The sequence below is a fragment of the Haliotis rufescens genome, unplaced genomic scaffold, assembly GCF_023055435.1.
Source record: "Haliotis rufescens isolate VD_foot unplaced genomic scaffold, xgHalRufe1.0.p SCAF_37, whole genome shotgun sequence".
NCBI lineage: Eukaryota > Metazoa > Mollusca > Gastropoda > Lepetellida > Haliotidae > Haliotis > Haliotis rufescens.
In genome coordinates this window covers 1,284,367-1,300,998 of record NW_025964079.1, presented here as the reverse complement: position 1 = coordinate 1,300,998, position 16,632 = coordinate 1,284,367, and the positions used below count along the sequence as shown (strand labels likewise).

The window sequence follows — 16,632 nt, the reverse complement described above, 5'->3', positions numbered from 1 at the left end:
ATGTCAAATATCTCATCAAAAGGTTAATTTTGCATTAATTTGGAGACTTATTAATTTCATGATTTCCAGTACTGTGTTGGGTTACCTTGTCTAGACAGAGGGCGGTGACGCTGCCGACATGTCCGTGGAGGGTATAGAGACACAGGCAGTCCTCTTGACGGAACACCTGCAACCAGAGCGAGGGAATTAGCAGGGTTCTCAGCATTAGAAATTGGCCCCAGTCCTGTAGTCCTTGCCAAACTGCCCAATAGTTGAGGTATCCCAAGGACAAGTAGACATTTGCGCTCTTTAAGGTTTTTGCTATAAGGACTATAACGACTAGGGGGCTAAAACTGTTAGTTTCCAATGCTGGTACTAGTCTTTTAGCAATATTTTGGCAATACCTTCACACATTGTATCTTTAAAGGTGTGTGGTCTTGGCTGGCAGTGACTACACGACATCCCTCTGACTTGAGGACATTGATGGGCTGCTGGTGTGCCTGATAACTCTGTAAAGATTCTTACCTTGAGTGTGTGGTCTTGGCTGGCAGTGACTACACGACATCCCTCTGACTTGAGGACATTGATGGGCTGCTGGTGTGCCCGATAACTCTGTAAAGATTCTTACCTTGAGTGTGTGGTCTTGGCTGGCAGTGACTACACGAAGTCCTTCTGACTTGAGGACATTGATGGGCTGCTGGTGTGCCCGATAACTCTGTAAAGATTCTTACCTTGAGTGTGTGGTCTTGGCTGGCAGTGACTACACGAAGTCCTTCTGACTTGAGGACATTGATGGGCTGCTGGTGTGCCTGATAACTCTGTAAAGATTCTAACCTTGAGTGTGTGGTCTTGGCTGGCAGTGACTACACGACATCCCTCTGACTTGAGGACATTGATATGCTGCTGGTGTGCCCGATAACTCTGTAAAGATTCTTACCTTGAGTGTGTGGTCTTGGCTGGCAGTGACTACACGACATCCCTCTGACTTGAGGACATTGATATGCTGCTGGTGTGCCCGATAACTCTGTAAAGATTCTTACCTTGAGTGTGTGGTCTTGGCTGCCAGTGACTACACGACATCCCTCTGACTTGAGGACATTGATATGCTGCTGGTGTGCCCGATAACTCTGTAAAGATTCTTACCTTGAGTGTGTGGTCTTGGCTGGCAGTGACTACACGACATCCCTCTGACTTGAGGACATTGATGGGCTGCTGGTGTGCCCGATAACTCTGTAAAGATTCTTACCTTGAGTGTGTGGTCTTGGCTGGCAGTGACTACACGACATCCCTCTGACTTGAGGACATTGATGGGCTGCTGGTGTGCCCGATAACTCTGTAAAGATTCTTACCTTGAGTGTGTGGTCTTGGCTGGCAGTGACAACACAAAATCCCTCTGACTTGAGGACATTGATGGGCTGCTGGTGTGCCCGATAACTCTGTAAAGATTCTTACCTTGAGTGTGTGGTCTTGGCTGCCAGTGACAACACAAAATCCCTCTGACTTGAGGACATTGATGGGCTGCTGGAGTGTCCGATAACTCTGTAAAGATTCTTACCTTGAGTGTGTGGTCTTGGCTGCCAGTGACTACACGAAGTCCTTCTGACTTGAGGACATTGATGGGCTGCTGGTGTGCCCGATAACTCTGTAAAGATTCTTACCTTGAGTGTGTGGTCTTGGCTGGCAGTGACTACACGACATCCCTCTGACTTGAGGACATTAATATGCTGCTGGTGTGTCCAGTAACTCTGTAAAGATTCTTACCTTGAGTGTGTGGTCTTGGCTGGCAGTGACTACACGACATCCCTCTGACTTGAGGACATTAATATGCTGCTGGTGTGTCCAGTAACTCTGTAAAGATTCTTACCTTGAGTGTGTGGTCTTGGCTGGCAGTGACTACATGACATCCCTCTGACTTGAGGACACTGATGGGCTGCTGGTGTGTCCAGTAACTGTGTAAAGATTCTTACCTTGTGTGTGTGGTCTTGGCTGGCAGTGACTACACGACATCCCTCTGACTTGAGGACATTAATATGCTGCTGGTGTGTCCAGTAACTCTGTAAAGATTCTTACCTTGAGTGTGTGGTCTTGGCTGGCAGTGACTACACGACATCCCTCTGACTTGAGGACATTAATATGCTGCTGGTGTGTCCAGTAACTCTGTAAAGATTCTTACCTTGAGTGTGTGGTCTTGGCTGGCAGTGACTACACGACATCCCTCTGACTTGAGGACATTGATGGGCTGCTGGTGTGCCCGATAACTCTGTAAAGATTCTTACCTTGAGTGTGTGGTCTTGGCTGGCAGTGACTACACGACATCCCTCTGACTTGAGGACATTGATAGGCTGCTGGAGTGCCCGATAACTCTGTAAAGATTCTTACCTTGAGTGTGTGGTCTTGGCTGCCAGTGACTACACGAAGTCCTTCTGACTTGAGGACATTGATGGGCTGCTGGTGTGTCTGATAACTCTGTAAAGATTCTTACCTTGAGTGTGTGGTCTTGGCTGGCAGTGACTACACGACATCCCTCTGACTTGAGGACATTAATATGCTGCTGGTGTGTCCAGTAACTCTGTAAAGATTCTTACCTTGAGTGTGTGGTCTTGGCTGGCAGTGACTACACGACATCCCTCTGACTTGAGGACATTAATATGCTGCTGGTGTGTCCAGTAACTCTGTAAAGATTCTTACCTTGAGTGTGTGGTCTTGGCTGGCAGTGACTACACGACATCCCTCTGACTTGAGGACACTGATGGGCTGCTGGTGTGTCCAGTAACTGTGTAAAGATTCTTACCTTGTGTGTGTGGTCTTGGCTGGCAGTGACTACACGACATCCCTCTGACTTGAGGACATTAATATGCTGCTGGTGTGTCCAGTAACTCTGTAAAGATTCTTACCTTGAGTGTGTGGTCTTGGCTGGCAGTGACTACACGACATCCCTCTGACTTGAGGACATTAATATGCTGCTGGTGTGTCCAGTAACTCTGTAAAGATTCTTACCTTGAGTGTGTGGTCTTGGCTGGCAGTGACTACACGACATCCCTCTGACTTGAGGACATTGATGGGCTGCTGGTGTGCCCGATAACTCTGTAAAGATTCTTACCTTGAGTGTGTGGTCTTGGCTGGCAGTGACTACACGACATCCCTCTGACTTGAGGACATTGATGGGCTGCTGGTGTGCCCGATAACTCTGTAAAGATTCTTACCTTGAGTGTGTGGTCTTGGCTGGCAGTGACTACACGACATCCCTCTGACTTGAGGACATTGATAGGCTGCTGGAGTGCCCGATAACTCTGTAAAGATTCTTACCTTGAGTGTGTGGTCTTGGCTGCCAGTGACTACACGAAGTCCTTCTGACTTGAGGACATTGATGGGCTGCTGGTGTGTCTGATAACTCTGTAAAGATTCTTACCTTGAGTGTGTGGTCTTGGCTGGCAGTGACTACACGACATCCCTCTGACTTGAGGACATCGATGGGCTGCTGGTGTGTCCGATAACTCTGTAAAGATTCTTACCTTGAGTGTGTGGTCTTGGCTGGCAGTGACTACACGACATCCCTCTGACTTGAGGACATTGATGGGCTGCTGGTGTGCCCTGTAACTCTGTATACATGTACAATGGAGGATGTTGTCCCATAACTTTATCTCCCCTGTAAAACCACTGCCACTGCTCAGGGCCCTGGTATGACCTGGAACAGTAATTGATCAGCAACAATCAGTAATTGATCAGCAACAATCAGCAATTGTTCAGCAACAATCATTTTCGGCAAAGTGCATTTTTGATCCATCACCTGATCATGAATTACATCACAATACATGCTTGCTTCAAATTGTGGTCGTCTTTGCAATGTGGGTGTCAAGTGATGAGGGAGTTGATAACAGCTGCTAATAGGTAAATATTGCTTGAACTCCCATGGCAACAAAAGAAGTCTCAACCACATTGATTGTACCATTAATCAGGATATTACATATGCTGGAGAAATGGTAAACAGGACATTACGTATGCTGGAGAAATGGTAAACAGGACATTACATATGCTGGAGAAATGGTAAACAGGACATTACGTATGCTGGAGAATGGTAAACAGGACATTACATATGCTGGAGAAATGGTAAACAGGACATTACGTATGCTGGAGAAATGGTAAACAGGACATTACTTATGCTGGAGAATGGTAAACAGGACGTCACCTCTGCTGATGGTCGCCATATAAATGATAGAGTGACAATAAAGAGGACATTATGTCTGGTGACAGTATTGTTGACCAGGTCACTATGTATTTGATTGGTTAACAATAAACAGGACGTCACCTCTGCTGATGGTCCCCATATAAATGATAGAGTGACGATAAACAGGACATCATGTCTGGTGACAGTATTGTTGACCAGGTCACTATGTATTTGATTGATTAACAATAAACAGGACGTCACTTCGGCTGATGGTCCCCATATAAATGATAGAGTGACGATAAACAGGACATCATGTCTGGTGACAGTATTGTTGACCAGGTCACTGTGTATTTGATTGATTAACAATAAACAGGACGTCACTTCGGCTGATGGTCCCCATATAAATGATAGAGTGACGATAAACAGGACATCATGTCTGGTGACAGTATTGTTTACCAGGTCACTATGTATTTGATTGATTAACAATAAACAGGACGTCACTTCGGCTGATGGTACTGTTGATCAAGTTACGACATATTTAACAGAGAAACAATAAACATCAACATCACCTCTCGTCTGTTTGGTTGGCGAGACAGGAAGAGCACAGGAAGTCACAGGATTCAGAAAAGTTTCAATTTCTAGGAAGTCAAGTGTGCCATCGATACGTGCTGCAACAATTCTGTGAATAGAGTGAGAAATTCCATTAATCGATACACCCTTTTACACAGAAGCCTTGTCATTCCTGCTGTACACTTTATCTTCCCATGACAAAATGGTGTTTAATGTCGCGTTCGAGATAATTGCACCTGTATTGCGACATGCATGCACCTGTGTGTGTGCGCGTGTGTGTGTCTGCTTGTACTGGTCTGGACCAATGCCGAGTTTATAGCACTAGCCCACTGAGGTGAGGTGAAATTGGGTTTAACGTCGAGCCCAAGATTATTGCACTTATATAGCGGCGTGCATTTTAGTGTGTGTGTGGCTGCTTGTACTAGTCCTGACTGATGCCGATTTATAGTGCCAGCTCACTGAGATACCATGCCGCAGTTTAACATGAATACCCCACTCAGACACAGTCTACTGACTCTAAGCTGACCGGTCTTTGTTTTAGCCCTTAAAGCCTAGCGCCAGACAGGATAACAACAAGTACCATATTTTAACATCATTTGGTATGATGCGGCTGAGGATCAAACCCCCGGACACTCCGGGCGGACACTCTACCACTTGCATGACTAGACCACAGAGGCAATCTGGTCAACATACAGAGTGCATCTCCCCAATGAAGTATTTATATTTGTTTAGCACCACATTCAGCAATATTCCAGCTATATGACTGCAGCTAGTAAATATTCAAGTCTGGATCAGACAAACAATAGACTAATATTGTGAGGAAGATCCATGCCATTGGAGTATGATGACACCGAATCACCACATCACCAAGTTACTGAGTCAGCCTGTAAATCTGGACCAGACAATCCAGTGATACTGTGAGCAACATTCCACGCTGTGGGGGTACAATGATAAACAAAGGTATTGAGTCTGACCACCCATTTAGTCGACTGTTACGACAAGTGTAGGTTACTGGGGACATATTCGTACCCGGATTCCCGACAGTTCTACTCCGAGTATCATGCTGAACTAAGAGATTATAATTGTCAAAGTAACCTTTTCCCGGAGATACACAGCGCCATGACAGCACTCTTCCCTCCATCGTACTGGCCCTTCAGCACCACACTCTCCGCCTCCCAGATCTGTAGCAGGAGTAACCATGGTTACCAACCAATGTATCACGTCAGTCACATGACACCTCTTTCAGAACATACGAACATTGACAAAAATACATAACTTACTAGATTGTTGCTTTTGTCTTCAAAACTATTTGAAAGACCTTGATTGCAGTAATACACTCTTCATATATTCTGCATGTTATGAGTTTCCAACATGTTTTCTCATTTTCTTGTTCATGTGCATTTTCACTGCCTCTCTCACAGTAATGTCAAACTACAAAGACTTAATGTTTGTTTGTTTGTTTGTTGTTTAACGCCGCACTCACCAACATTCCAGCTATATGACGGCGGTCTGTAAATAATCGAGTCCGGATCAGACAATCCAGTGATTGGCATCATGAGCATCGATCCACACAAACTGGGATTGATGACCTGCATCAACCAAGTCAGCGAGCCTGACCACTCGATCCCGTTAGTAGCCTCTTACGACAAGCAGTCGCCTTTTACGGCAAGCATGGGTTGCTGAAGACCTCTTCTACCCCGGATCTTCATTGAATGAGTAGGAGTATCAGTACACAGATAACTGTACAGAATTTCAACTTAAACTTAAACAAAAGGTACTTCTCAAATGAAGACAAAACTGTTCTCTGTGTATAATAATATCAAAACAGAAAGAATTCCATGCTATATCGAGAGGTTATCATGCACGTGTGTCTGGGGATGGTTAATATCCTGTATTAGGAATAAACATTGTATTTAGCGAGCCTTGGCATATAGTATCTCAACCATAGTGTTTGGACATGTATCGTATCGTTACAGCTCTAGCTGGGCGGAGCCACGTCCTCGACATACTTCAATTTTTCCGTTGCCGCAGCCAGCCACGATGTATCCATCTTGACAGGCGAGGCACCAGACTGCAGTGGAGGCATCATACAGGAGGGGGTAGTCTTCCTGCTGGTCTGAGGCACCGGGGGCGTCACCTGGGGGAGGGCGGAAGGGAGGTGAAAGGGGGTTTAACATCACATTCAAGATTATTGCATTTAATTAGCAATGTGTAGACACTTGTGGGTGTGGCTACTTGTACAAGTCAGGACTAATGCCGAGTTGGAAGAATAAAGACACTCTGTGGTAACATTTGACTGACTGTTTGTTTTGTCATTAATTGGTACACAATGTGAAACCTCTCTTCTTAACGTGCATACGTCTCTATATGTTTCTATGGTTCCGTTTCTTTTGGCAGTGAGTATATCAGCCAGGCCACCATGACAGCTCTATCTACTCCTGACCACTACATACAATATTTTTGTATATAATTTGTTTAGTTTTCTAGAGCATTTACACTGTTTTGCATGACAATATATTCACAGAAATGAAAGTCTGACCAAAGCTTATTACAATTAATGACAGAAGTATACTTTGTTAGCTTATAAAATTCAGTGAGCTCCTTCTGTATAAACTGGAATGTTGGTGGATAGTTATTCTTTCCAAAGTTGAAAATGATTACACGGTTTAAAGGATAGTTATTTTCTTTGGATATTGTTACCGTGTTTTGTGTGATATCCAAATGTCCATGTCTCACCAGGTGGTGCTCACTTTGTGACATGCTGCATACAAAAGGACCAACTCACAGCCTGTACACAGACAGACATCGTAGCTCACCTGCACTCCAGCTCCTGTTCCGAGCGGAGTCTTCGGGGAGCTGCAGATGTTGTGTCTCTTGTGCACTGTGCAGCTGCCTCTCCCTCATCTCCTTAGTTCCTCCTTCGGCCACCAGTTGGCGATGTTCTTCATACACACCCTCAAACAACCCCTGGAAGCTGAATGCATCTGCTGACCGAGCTCCTGGACTGCTTTCTATGGACGAGAACTGGGTGTTGATGGTGCTGGAGAGGTCGGGTTTGACGTCACTGAAGGAACTGGAAGATCTATGTGATCGTTCACACATCTTACGTGTGTATGGACTCTCGGAGGACTCGTTGAAATCTGAGAATGAGCTGTCGCCATGATATTCAGCATAGAGGTCGGCATCGCTGTCCTCGATGTTGCGGCCTACACATGGCTTCCTGCTCTGTGGCGGAGTGAAACTGAAAGGAAAGTTGGAGATAGCATGGCATAAACATTTCAGTCATAAATAATCACATTGTTAAGACGTCATTATCAGTCTGATCAGAATGATTCGTTACTCACTTTGGTTGTTAGGGTATAAATCCCAAATAATTTTGAGACGCTATTACTTTCAACTATGGAAAATCAACTGATACGTCATATGTTCGTTCCAACGCCAAGCGGAGGTCTGTATCTCCGTTAGGACGGATTCGTGTTAAAGGTCAATAAACAGGACAATTGAATTTCATACCACGCACCAATAACCATTTGGAAGGACATCTTCCCGAGGCAAGTGAGTTAACTGACTATAAAAGTCCAGTTTCCGCCCTTGCCGAACTAGGCTGGTATTATGGAGTTACATTTTGGCTGGACTAATGAGTCTATGCATAGTCCAATCAAAATTGTGCTCGGAAATCGAAATCCGGTTCGTAAACTGTCATGCAGACTTAGGTTGATTGGACGATTTGCAAAGCATGTGGACCGCTAACTCGTTGTCAATAGATACTTTCTAAATCTTTTCATGTTTTTAATCAAGGTGCTCACGTGATTTGATTCACTTCACGATGTAAGACTCGTTTTATCACAATATTTTGTAGATATTCCTATTCGGAATATTCTATAAGTAATACGTTACCACTGTTTTACCGAGGCTGTTGTCTCCCACAACTGCTGCTATAGCGAAATCTACCACAGAGATCTCAATTACCTCATGCAGCACGTGCGTAGCCACCTAGCTGCCATGTGACACCCTTCACTCTTGTCTCCTGCGAGACGGGCGGGCAGCAGCCCAGTGGTAACGTATTACTTATAGAATATTCCGAATAGGAAAATTCTACAAATTACATTAAGTAATACGTTACCACTGTTATACTGAGGCTGACTACCACAGTAGGCGGTGGGGAGCACCTACAACCCGAATCCTGACTGCTAGCGTTCCTTCCGACCAGCGGAAGTAAACACCAAGGCGGAAGCACTCGATGCGCATGCACCTAGCTAGGCGTTACCCTATAGGAATACCAAAGCACTGTCAAGCGCATACCGTAAGGCTCAATCGTCATTGCCAACGGCCCCACTGGATAGGTATTTCATCGCCGCAGCGGATGAGAACACTGTATCCGCGTGAGCTTAATCTTAGATCAGGTTAAACAGTCGAAAAGAGGGAAATTAATTTCATTCAGACCGTATATCCCAGAGCAAGCCTACTTAAAGTATGCATTAGGCACGTGACCTAATTCCAGTATTTGTAAGCATGCATCACAAGGTTGGGATACATGACAGACAATTAAAGACATAATTGTCAAAATACAAATAAGGACAAAGCACACAAAAAGCCGCCCTCACCTGTGGTGTGAGTGCGCTGGTTTGCGGGACCCCAACTCCTGTACCCACGGCAGTGGGAACATTGGAGTCGACCCAGATTGACAACCGTGCAAGGTCAGACGCCTGAGGAGTTCGGAATTGCGCTGGGCACACCCCTTAGGTGCCCGCTTGCGCCGCGATCCGCGGGCCAAGACGGTGCACACTCTCCACGACGGCATCAGCGACCTGTTTGAGGTAATGATTGGCAAAAACCGAGTCAGAACGCCAGTAACAACCTCGTAATATTCTGCGAACAGAGATATTCGAGTGTAGGGCAAATGTTGCCGCTAGCGCCCTGATCTCGTGCGGGTTTGACCCCGCTACCGGTAACCCCCGAGACCGGTACGCCAGATTGATGACAGAACGAAGCCACAACGCAATCGAGTTGCGAGTTATGTCAACCGTGCGATTAGGGTTACACGATATGAACAGACGGTGACGCCCTTGTCTACGTTCATTCGAAGCCTTAAGATAATACTTAAGGGCCCTAACCGGACACAGCGCTCTGTCCTCGGTATCAGCAGGATGTAAGATTTCTTTGAGTGATCTTACAGTGAATTCTCTCTCCGTTTGCCCGACTCTGATTCTTGGCGACGAAGCCCATGAGCAGGCCCAGGCGGACCGCTCCTTCGTCACCCCTATCGAATCGTACCTTGGCGACATCGAGTGCATGAATTTCGGATACACGTGCCGCCGTGGCAAAGGAGAGGAGAAATGCTGTTTTCCAAGTCACATGCCGGAACGAAGCACTATGCAAGGGTTCATACGGAGCTTCCGTAAGTGATTGCAACACCAGGGAAAGATCCCAGGCCGGTGCCCGAAGGCGGCCCTTCTTAAGATCGTGCTGTTTGAAACCCTTGATAATACCCCGTATCACCGGCTCTTTGGAGAGACTGGTACCCATAGCAACGTCCCGTACCGTAGCAACGGACGAGACATAGTTGGCAATGGAACCCCCGGAGAGTTTCCGGGTCACTGGCAAGTGAGACATGAAACGAGCAATATCCTGCACAGATACCTTATCTGGCGAATGAATGTGATGTTTACAACACCACTTCGTGAAAATAACCCAACGTGCATTATACACCTTCTGGGTAGAATCGCGATGCATACTAACTGGGCCCGAGACGCCCGGCGAGAAAAAACTTTACTCCTCAGACGCTCGGTGACAACATCCACGCGTGCAGATTGAACCGCCCTGCGTTTGGATGAAGCTGACGGGTGTGAGGGTGGATCAAGAGATCCGGTCTCACAGGCAGTGGAAGTGGCGACTGCGTGACCTGGGTCAGCAAGTCGGGGTACCACGATCTGTTCGGCCACATGGGCGCGATCAGTAACATTCGACAGCGAACTCCTCGGAGCCGGCTTAGAATGTGTGGTATCAACGCTGTCGGCGGGTAAGCATAAGCGACCAAGCCCGTCCAGTCTAACGCGAGAGCATCGCGATCGATGGCCCTCGGGTCCGGGACTGGTGATACAAACAACGGGAGTTGATTGTTGAACCGCGTTGCGACCAGGTCGACCATCGGACGACCCAAACGTTCGCACAGCCACTGAAACACTACTGGGTTCAGCATCCACTCTGTGGGGCTCGGATCCCGAGGCCTCGATAGAGCATCGGCCAGTACGTTCCGCACACCTGGGATGTGACGGGCGCGTATCTGGCACGGGACACTGTCCACCAGAGCGTAAAACTCGAACGTGAGATCGAGTAGCGAGTGACTGTGGGTTCCCCCCAGTTTGTTCACATAGGACACTACCGTCGTGTTGTCGGTCGCCAGCATGAACCGGGCGTCGACGAGACGATGCTTCCAGTGATTGACTGCGTTGATCACTGCCTTGAACTCGAGACAAGTGATGTGAAGACCTAGTTCGTCTACGCACCACAGCCCCGAGCTCACCTCCCCCTTTAGATGGGCGCCCCAGCCCACTAGAGAGGCGTCTGTATACAGGGTCAACGTGGCCCGGTAGGGCCGCATAGAGACTCCTGATAAGACAATGTAAGGGACCGTCCACCACTCCAGATGCGGTCGGAGCCGATCCGGGAGGGCGACGGTCGCACTGTTCACCTCCGTTGCTAACAACTGGATTAAAAACCGTTGCAGCGGGCGGAGTTGGAGACGACCCCGTGCGGTGCAGTCCTGGGCTGATACAAGTAGCCCTAACAGCTGTTCCCAAAAGTGAACAGTCTGTTGCACCGCTAAGACTTTCGCAATCATCGCCCACTATGGGGGTGGTTAACCGGGTGAACAGCCAGGGAGCGGACGTGTGAATCATTCTGAGTTCGGCACTGTCCTACTTGGGAACGAGAAATATCCTGGAGTAAAACCCCGGTGTTATTTCTGGTAGAGCTAACTCCCGTACTGTCCCTTCTCCACCAACCTGCCGATGGCATCGGCGAGGATGGGAAGATCGGTTTCCGAATCGAAACCTGCCAACGGGGCAACGGTGAGCGGCGGATTCGCTTTGAGATCAAGCCGATAGCCGTACCGAATCGTGTTGACCACCCACGGGTCGTCGAACACTTGTTCCCAATTCTCCCAGTAAGTCTGGAGTCTGGCTCCCACTGGGGAAGGAGAGGGGGCCCTGACAGGTTGCGGCAGGCGCAACTGTCCAGGGCCAAGTGACTCGGGTTCGCCTAAGGGCCAACCGAAGTTGGCGCTGTCGGCATACGAACCCCTCCAATGAGAGTCACCTGGAGGGGCCCTTGCCGTCCGTCGACGACTTGGGCTTCCCCCAGTTCCCCGTCTTCCCGCGAAAGGGCAGCTGATTGCCCATACCGGAGCCCTCAGGGCGGGGCTACTTCCCAGAGGAAGAAGAACCCGACCCCTTAGACCTACAGGCCGCAGCAGCCTGGGGCGCGCTCCGGTTAGGAGCGGCACCCAGGCGCCTATGCAGGGACCCAACAAGAGCAAGTGTGTGCCGAGAGTCCTCGGCAACGTACTCCAGGGAAGCATTTAAACTGAGCAGGCAGTTGTAAATGCGCTGGTCACGGTCCGTGGGAGAACCTTCGACCAGACGGGCCGCTGCAGCCAAGTAAGTGTCTCCGTGAGACATGGAGTGCCGAGCGAGGGCGTCCAGCTGGTGCAAGGTAGCTTGCGTTACCGTAGCAGCCGGTGGGGCACGGACACCCAACCGCTCAACATGGGCCTCCGCGGTAGGACCAGCCTCGGGAAAGGCAAGGTCATGTACCGGGAATAAACCCTTTCTCCACGACGTCGGAGGCAACGGGAGACCCCGACCAGAGGCCGCCGCGAAGGCGTTCTCCAAGGAAGGCTTGAAACCGCGCATCAAGGTCGATGCGGGGAAAGCCGTGTCGGAAGACTCATCGTATACCTCGGAGGAACCCACAGTCGTGGATTCCCCGCGGTACCGGCCGGGGCATGTCCTCAAAGAGGTCATAAACCATGGCCACGCGGTCCTGAACCGATAGCGGGAGCAACGGTTCGGGGGAAGGACCGGTGACCACGGGAGCCGCCGCCGTACCGGTGGACCCTGCGTCCGACCCCGCGGCCACCGAAGTGGCCGGGGACGGAACAGCCAGCGGTCTATCCTGAGATAAGGCCGCCAGCTTGGAGTCCACAAGTTATGCAAGTAATGCAGCGACGGAATCCCCGGACAGCACACGGGTCGCCAAGAGATCCGCCGCTTTACCGGTGGACCCCGCGTCCGACCCCGCGGCCACCGAAGAGGCCGGGGACGGAACAGCCAGCGGCCTATCTTGCGATAAGGCCGCCAGCTTGGAGTCCACAAGTTTCGACAACAATGCGGCGACGGAATCCCCAGACAGCCCGAGGGCCGCAAGGGGATCCGCCGCAGCCGAGGAGGTGGTACCCGCACGGGGACCCCGACCGGACGAACCGGCCACCACAGGGGTGGAGACGGACTGTACGTACAGCCGGTACCGCTCAAACTCTGCAGGCCCCAGACCTTCGCACAGGATGCACCGGGTGTCCCCGCAAGGAACCCTGCACCGCAGGCAACGATCGTGGGGATCCCGGGACGACAAAAACTTTCTGCACACCCCACAACTCCGAGGAGCAGGGGTAGAGGGGGTGGATACTGGGGACATATCCATGTCAGACATTGATTGTTTGCTATAAACAAAGAACAAAACATGGTTACAACTCACGCACCACAATGATTCACAAACGAACATTTTCACAAGAAAATAAACGAGCAATGTGAACATATAACATACACATATAACTTTTATTAAAGAAATAAGTTATGTTAACCCCCAAAACATACAAGAACAGGGGAAACGTAAAACACAACGTGCATACGTGAACCCCGCAAGTATATAGAAAAAAGGGCGGGAAAAATTTTCCGTTTGGCGGGAAAATTATAACCAAGCGTAGCTACCGCAACGACCCATAAAAGCACAGTTTATTAGAGAATAAACTATAAGAAATATCACCAAATTTTCAAGGAACGCTTCAGCAGAAGAAAACACGTCTTGCTAAGCAGACGAAGGAGACAAGAGTGAAGGGTGTCACATGGCAGCTAGGTGGCTACGCACGTGCTGCATGAGGTAATTGAGATCTCTGTGGTAGATTTCGCTATAGCAGCAGTTCTGGGAGACAACAGCCTCGGTATAACAGTGGTAACGTATTACTTAATGTAATTAGATCTTGATTATCGATCAGATTGTCTTTGTTTGAAGCAAATGCAAGTGATACGAGAGGTGGAATCTGATTGGTCCATAGGAGAGGCATAGAAGGGACATAACTGGTAATAGCCACTGGTGGCGCTACGATCGAGCCCAGTAATTCCAGCCTAGTTCGGCAGGGGTGGAAACGGGACTTTTTAAGTCAGTTAACTCTCTTGCCTCGGGAAGATGTTGGAAGGATGGCATGGAAGACTGAAGAAGTTAATACAGAAGGCACATTCTAACATCTTCAAGTTGCTGTCTTTCCCCAAAAAGCACAAATTAAACTGTGACAACTGTACTAAAACTGTGATACAATTCGTTAAAGATTGTTACATGTGAATAAACATGAGATGCATCTATTTCATCTATTTTTCATTCCCTAATTTGTATTTACCCAAATGCTTGTAATCCCTTTAAACTTCTTTTGTTCTGAAAAAGCACCCACCTGATAATCCTTACATATATCACCTGCTTTGTTATTTCTCACATCACAAAGGTTGATCTCACAGTGATTAACTGTTGTATTACCTTCTCCGCCTGACTGCCGACAGACACTCTCCTGTGTTAGAGTCCCACACCCTCAGCTGACCTCCCCAGCAACAGCTGACCACAAGGGGGCCGTCCACCACCAGACACTCGATTTTCTGAAAAAATAATGACTCAAATCTTTGTAGCTTCCGCAAGACCCATACCAAACATTCTGGGTTACACTCGGTCCCAAGCAGTCTATGCCTGTCATAAGTGGTGACTTAATGGATCAGGGGGTCAGACTTGGTGACCTAATGGATTAGGGGGTCAGACTTGGTGACCTAATGGGTCAGGGGGTCAGACTTGGTGACTTAATGGATCAGGGGGTCAGACTTGGTGACTTGATGGATCAGGGGGTCAGACTTGGTGACTTGATGGATCAGGGGGTCAGACTTGGTGACCTAATGGATCAGGGGGTCAGACTTGGTGCATAAATGGACCAGGGGGTCAGACTTGGTGACTTAATGGATCAGGGGGTCAGACTTGGTGACTTAATGGATCAGGGGGTCAAACTTGGTGACATGATGGATCAGGGGGTCAGACTTGGTGACTTAATGGATCAGGGGGTCAAACTTGGTGACTTGATGGATCAGGGGGTCAGACTTGGTGACCTAATGGATCAGGGGGTCAAACTTGGTGACTTGATGGATCAGGGGGTCAAACTTGGTGACTTAATGGATCAGGGGGTCAGACTTGGTGACTTGATGGATCAGGGGGTCAAACTTGGTGACTTGATGGATCAGGGGGTCAGACTTGGTGACTTAATGGATCAGGGGGTCAGACTTTGTGACTTGATGGATCATGGGGTCAGACTTGGTGACTTAATGGATCAGGGGATCAGACTTGGTGACTTGATGGATCAGGGGGTCAGACTTGGTGACTTAATGGATCAGGGGGTCAGACTTGGTGACTTGATGGATCAGGGGGTCAGACATGGTGACTTAATGGATCAGGGGGTCAGACTTGGTGACTTGATGGATGAGGGGGTCAGACTTGGTGACTTGATGGATCAGGGGGTCAGACATGGTGACTTGATGGATCAGGGGGTCAGACTTGGTGACCTAATGGATTAGGGGGTCAGACTTGGTGACCTAATGGATCAGGGGGTCAGACTTGGTGACTTGATGGATCAGGGGGTCAGACTTGGTGACCTAATGGATCAGGGGGTCAGACTTGGTGACTTGATGGATCAGGGGGTCAGACATGGTGACTTGATGGATTAGGGGGTTAGACTTGGTGACCTAATGGATTAGGGGGTCAGACTTGGTGACCTAATGGATCAGGGGGTCAGACTTGGTGACCTAATGGATCAGCGGGTCAGACTTGGTGACTTGATGAATCAGGGGGTCAGATTTGGTGACTTAATGGATCAGGGGTTCAGATTTTTTGTGACTTAATGGATCAGGGGGTCAGATTTGGAGACTTAATGGATCAGGGGGTCAGACTTGGTGACTTCATGGATCAGAATGTCAACTCGGTTGACTGTGTGTCAATGTTCCTTGATGGCATTGGATGTTGCACATAATATTTCCAAGTTATTTCCAAAGTGTCATCATTTTGCAGACTGATTTGTTTGTTTGTTGTTTAATGCTGAACTCCAGCTATTCCAGTGGTCTGTAAATAATCGAGTTTGGACCAGTGATTGACATCATGAGCATCGATCTACGCAATTGGGATATGATGACACGTATCAACCAAGTCAGCGAGCCAGACAACCCGATCCCATTACCACAAGCTTAGGCCCCACGTACGGCAAGCATGGATAGCTGAAGACCTATTCTACCCCGGATCTTCACAGGTCTGTGACTAGTCACATAAGCCATATAAATTATGTTTTTTTAATTGTTTACGCCACAGTCAGGAATAGTCTGGCAACATCATGGCAGCCTCTACCTAATGAGCCATGAGACAAACCACCCCCCGATCCAGTCACCTCAAGCAATAGAGATGGGAACACATTCCATTACATGTTGCAATGTGGTTAAAGTCATACACTCCAGGATGACCTTTGGTGTTTTCCCAAACTGGGTCCCACTGACATGAATCTTTTATAGGTTTATCTTGAGTCTTCAGATTTTGGATTCACAAACTGCTGCTTGAGTGAGAAACATTTC

At 48.4% G+C, this 16,632-nt stretch overlaps 1 protein-coding gene across 1 annotated transcript in view; it reads right to left on the bottom strand.

Moving 5' to 3' along the window:
• LOC124140470 (sterol regulatory element-binding protein cleavage-activating protein-like) overlaps positions 1–16,632 on the bottom strand; it is a 54,807-nt gene that overhangs the window by 4,427 nt on the left and 33,748 nt on the right. The window contains exons 16-22 of the mRNA XM_048381209.1: positions 14,519–14,634; positions 7,531–7,955; positions 6,724–6,851; positions 5,810–5,895; positions 4,714–4,823; positions 3,492–3,664; positions 86–166 (exon numbers count right to left, since the gene is read on the bottom strand). Coding sequence (XP_048237166.1) covers positions 86–166; positions 3,492–3,664; positions 4,714–4,823; positions 5,810–5,895; positions 6,724–6,851; positions 7,531–7,955; positions 14,519–14,634 — 1,119 coding nt within the window. The remainder of the gene's footprint in view (positions 1–85; positions 167–3,491; positions 3,665–4,713; positions 4,824–5,809; positions 5,896–6,723; positions 6,852–7,530; positions 7,956–14,518; positions 14,635–16,632) is intronic.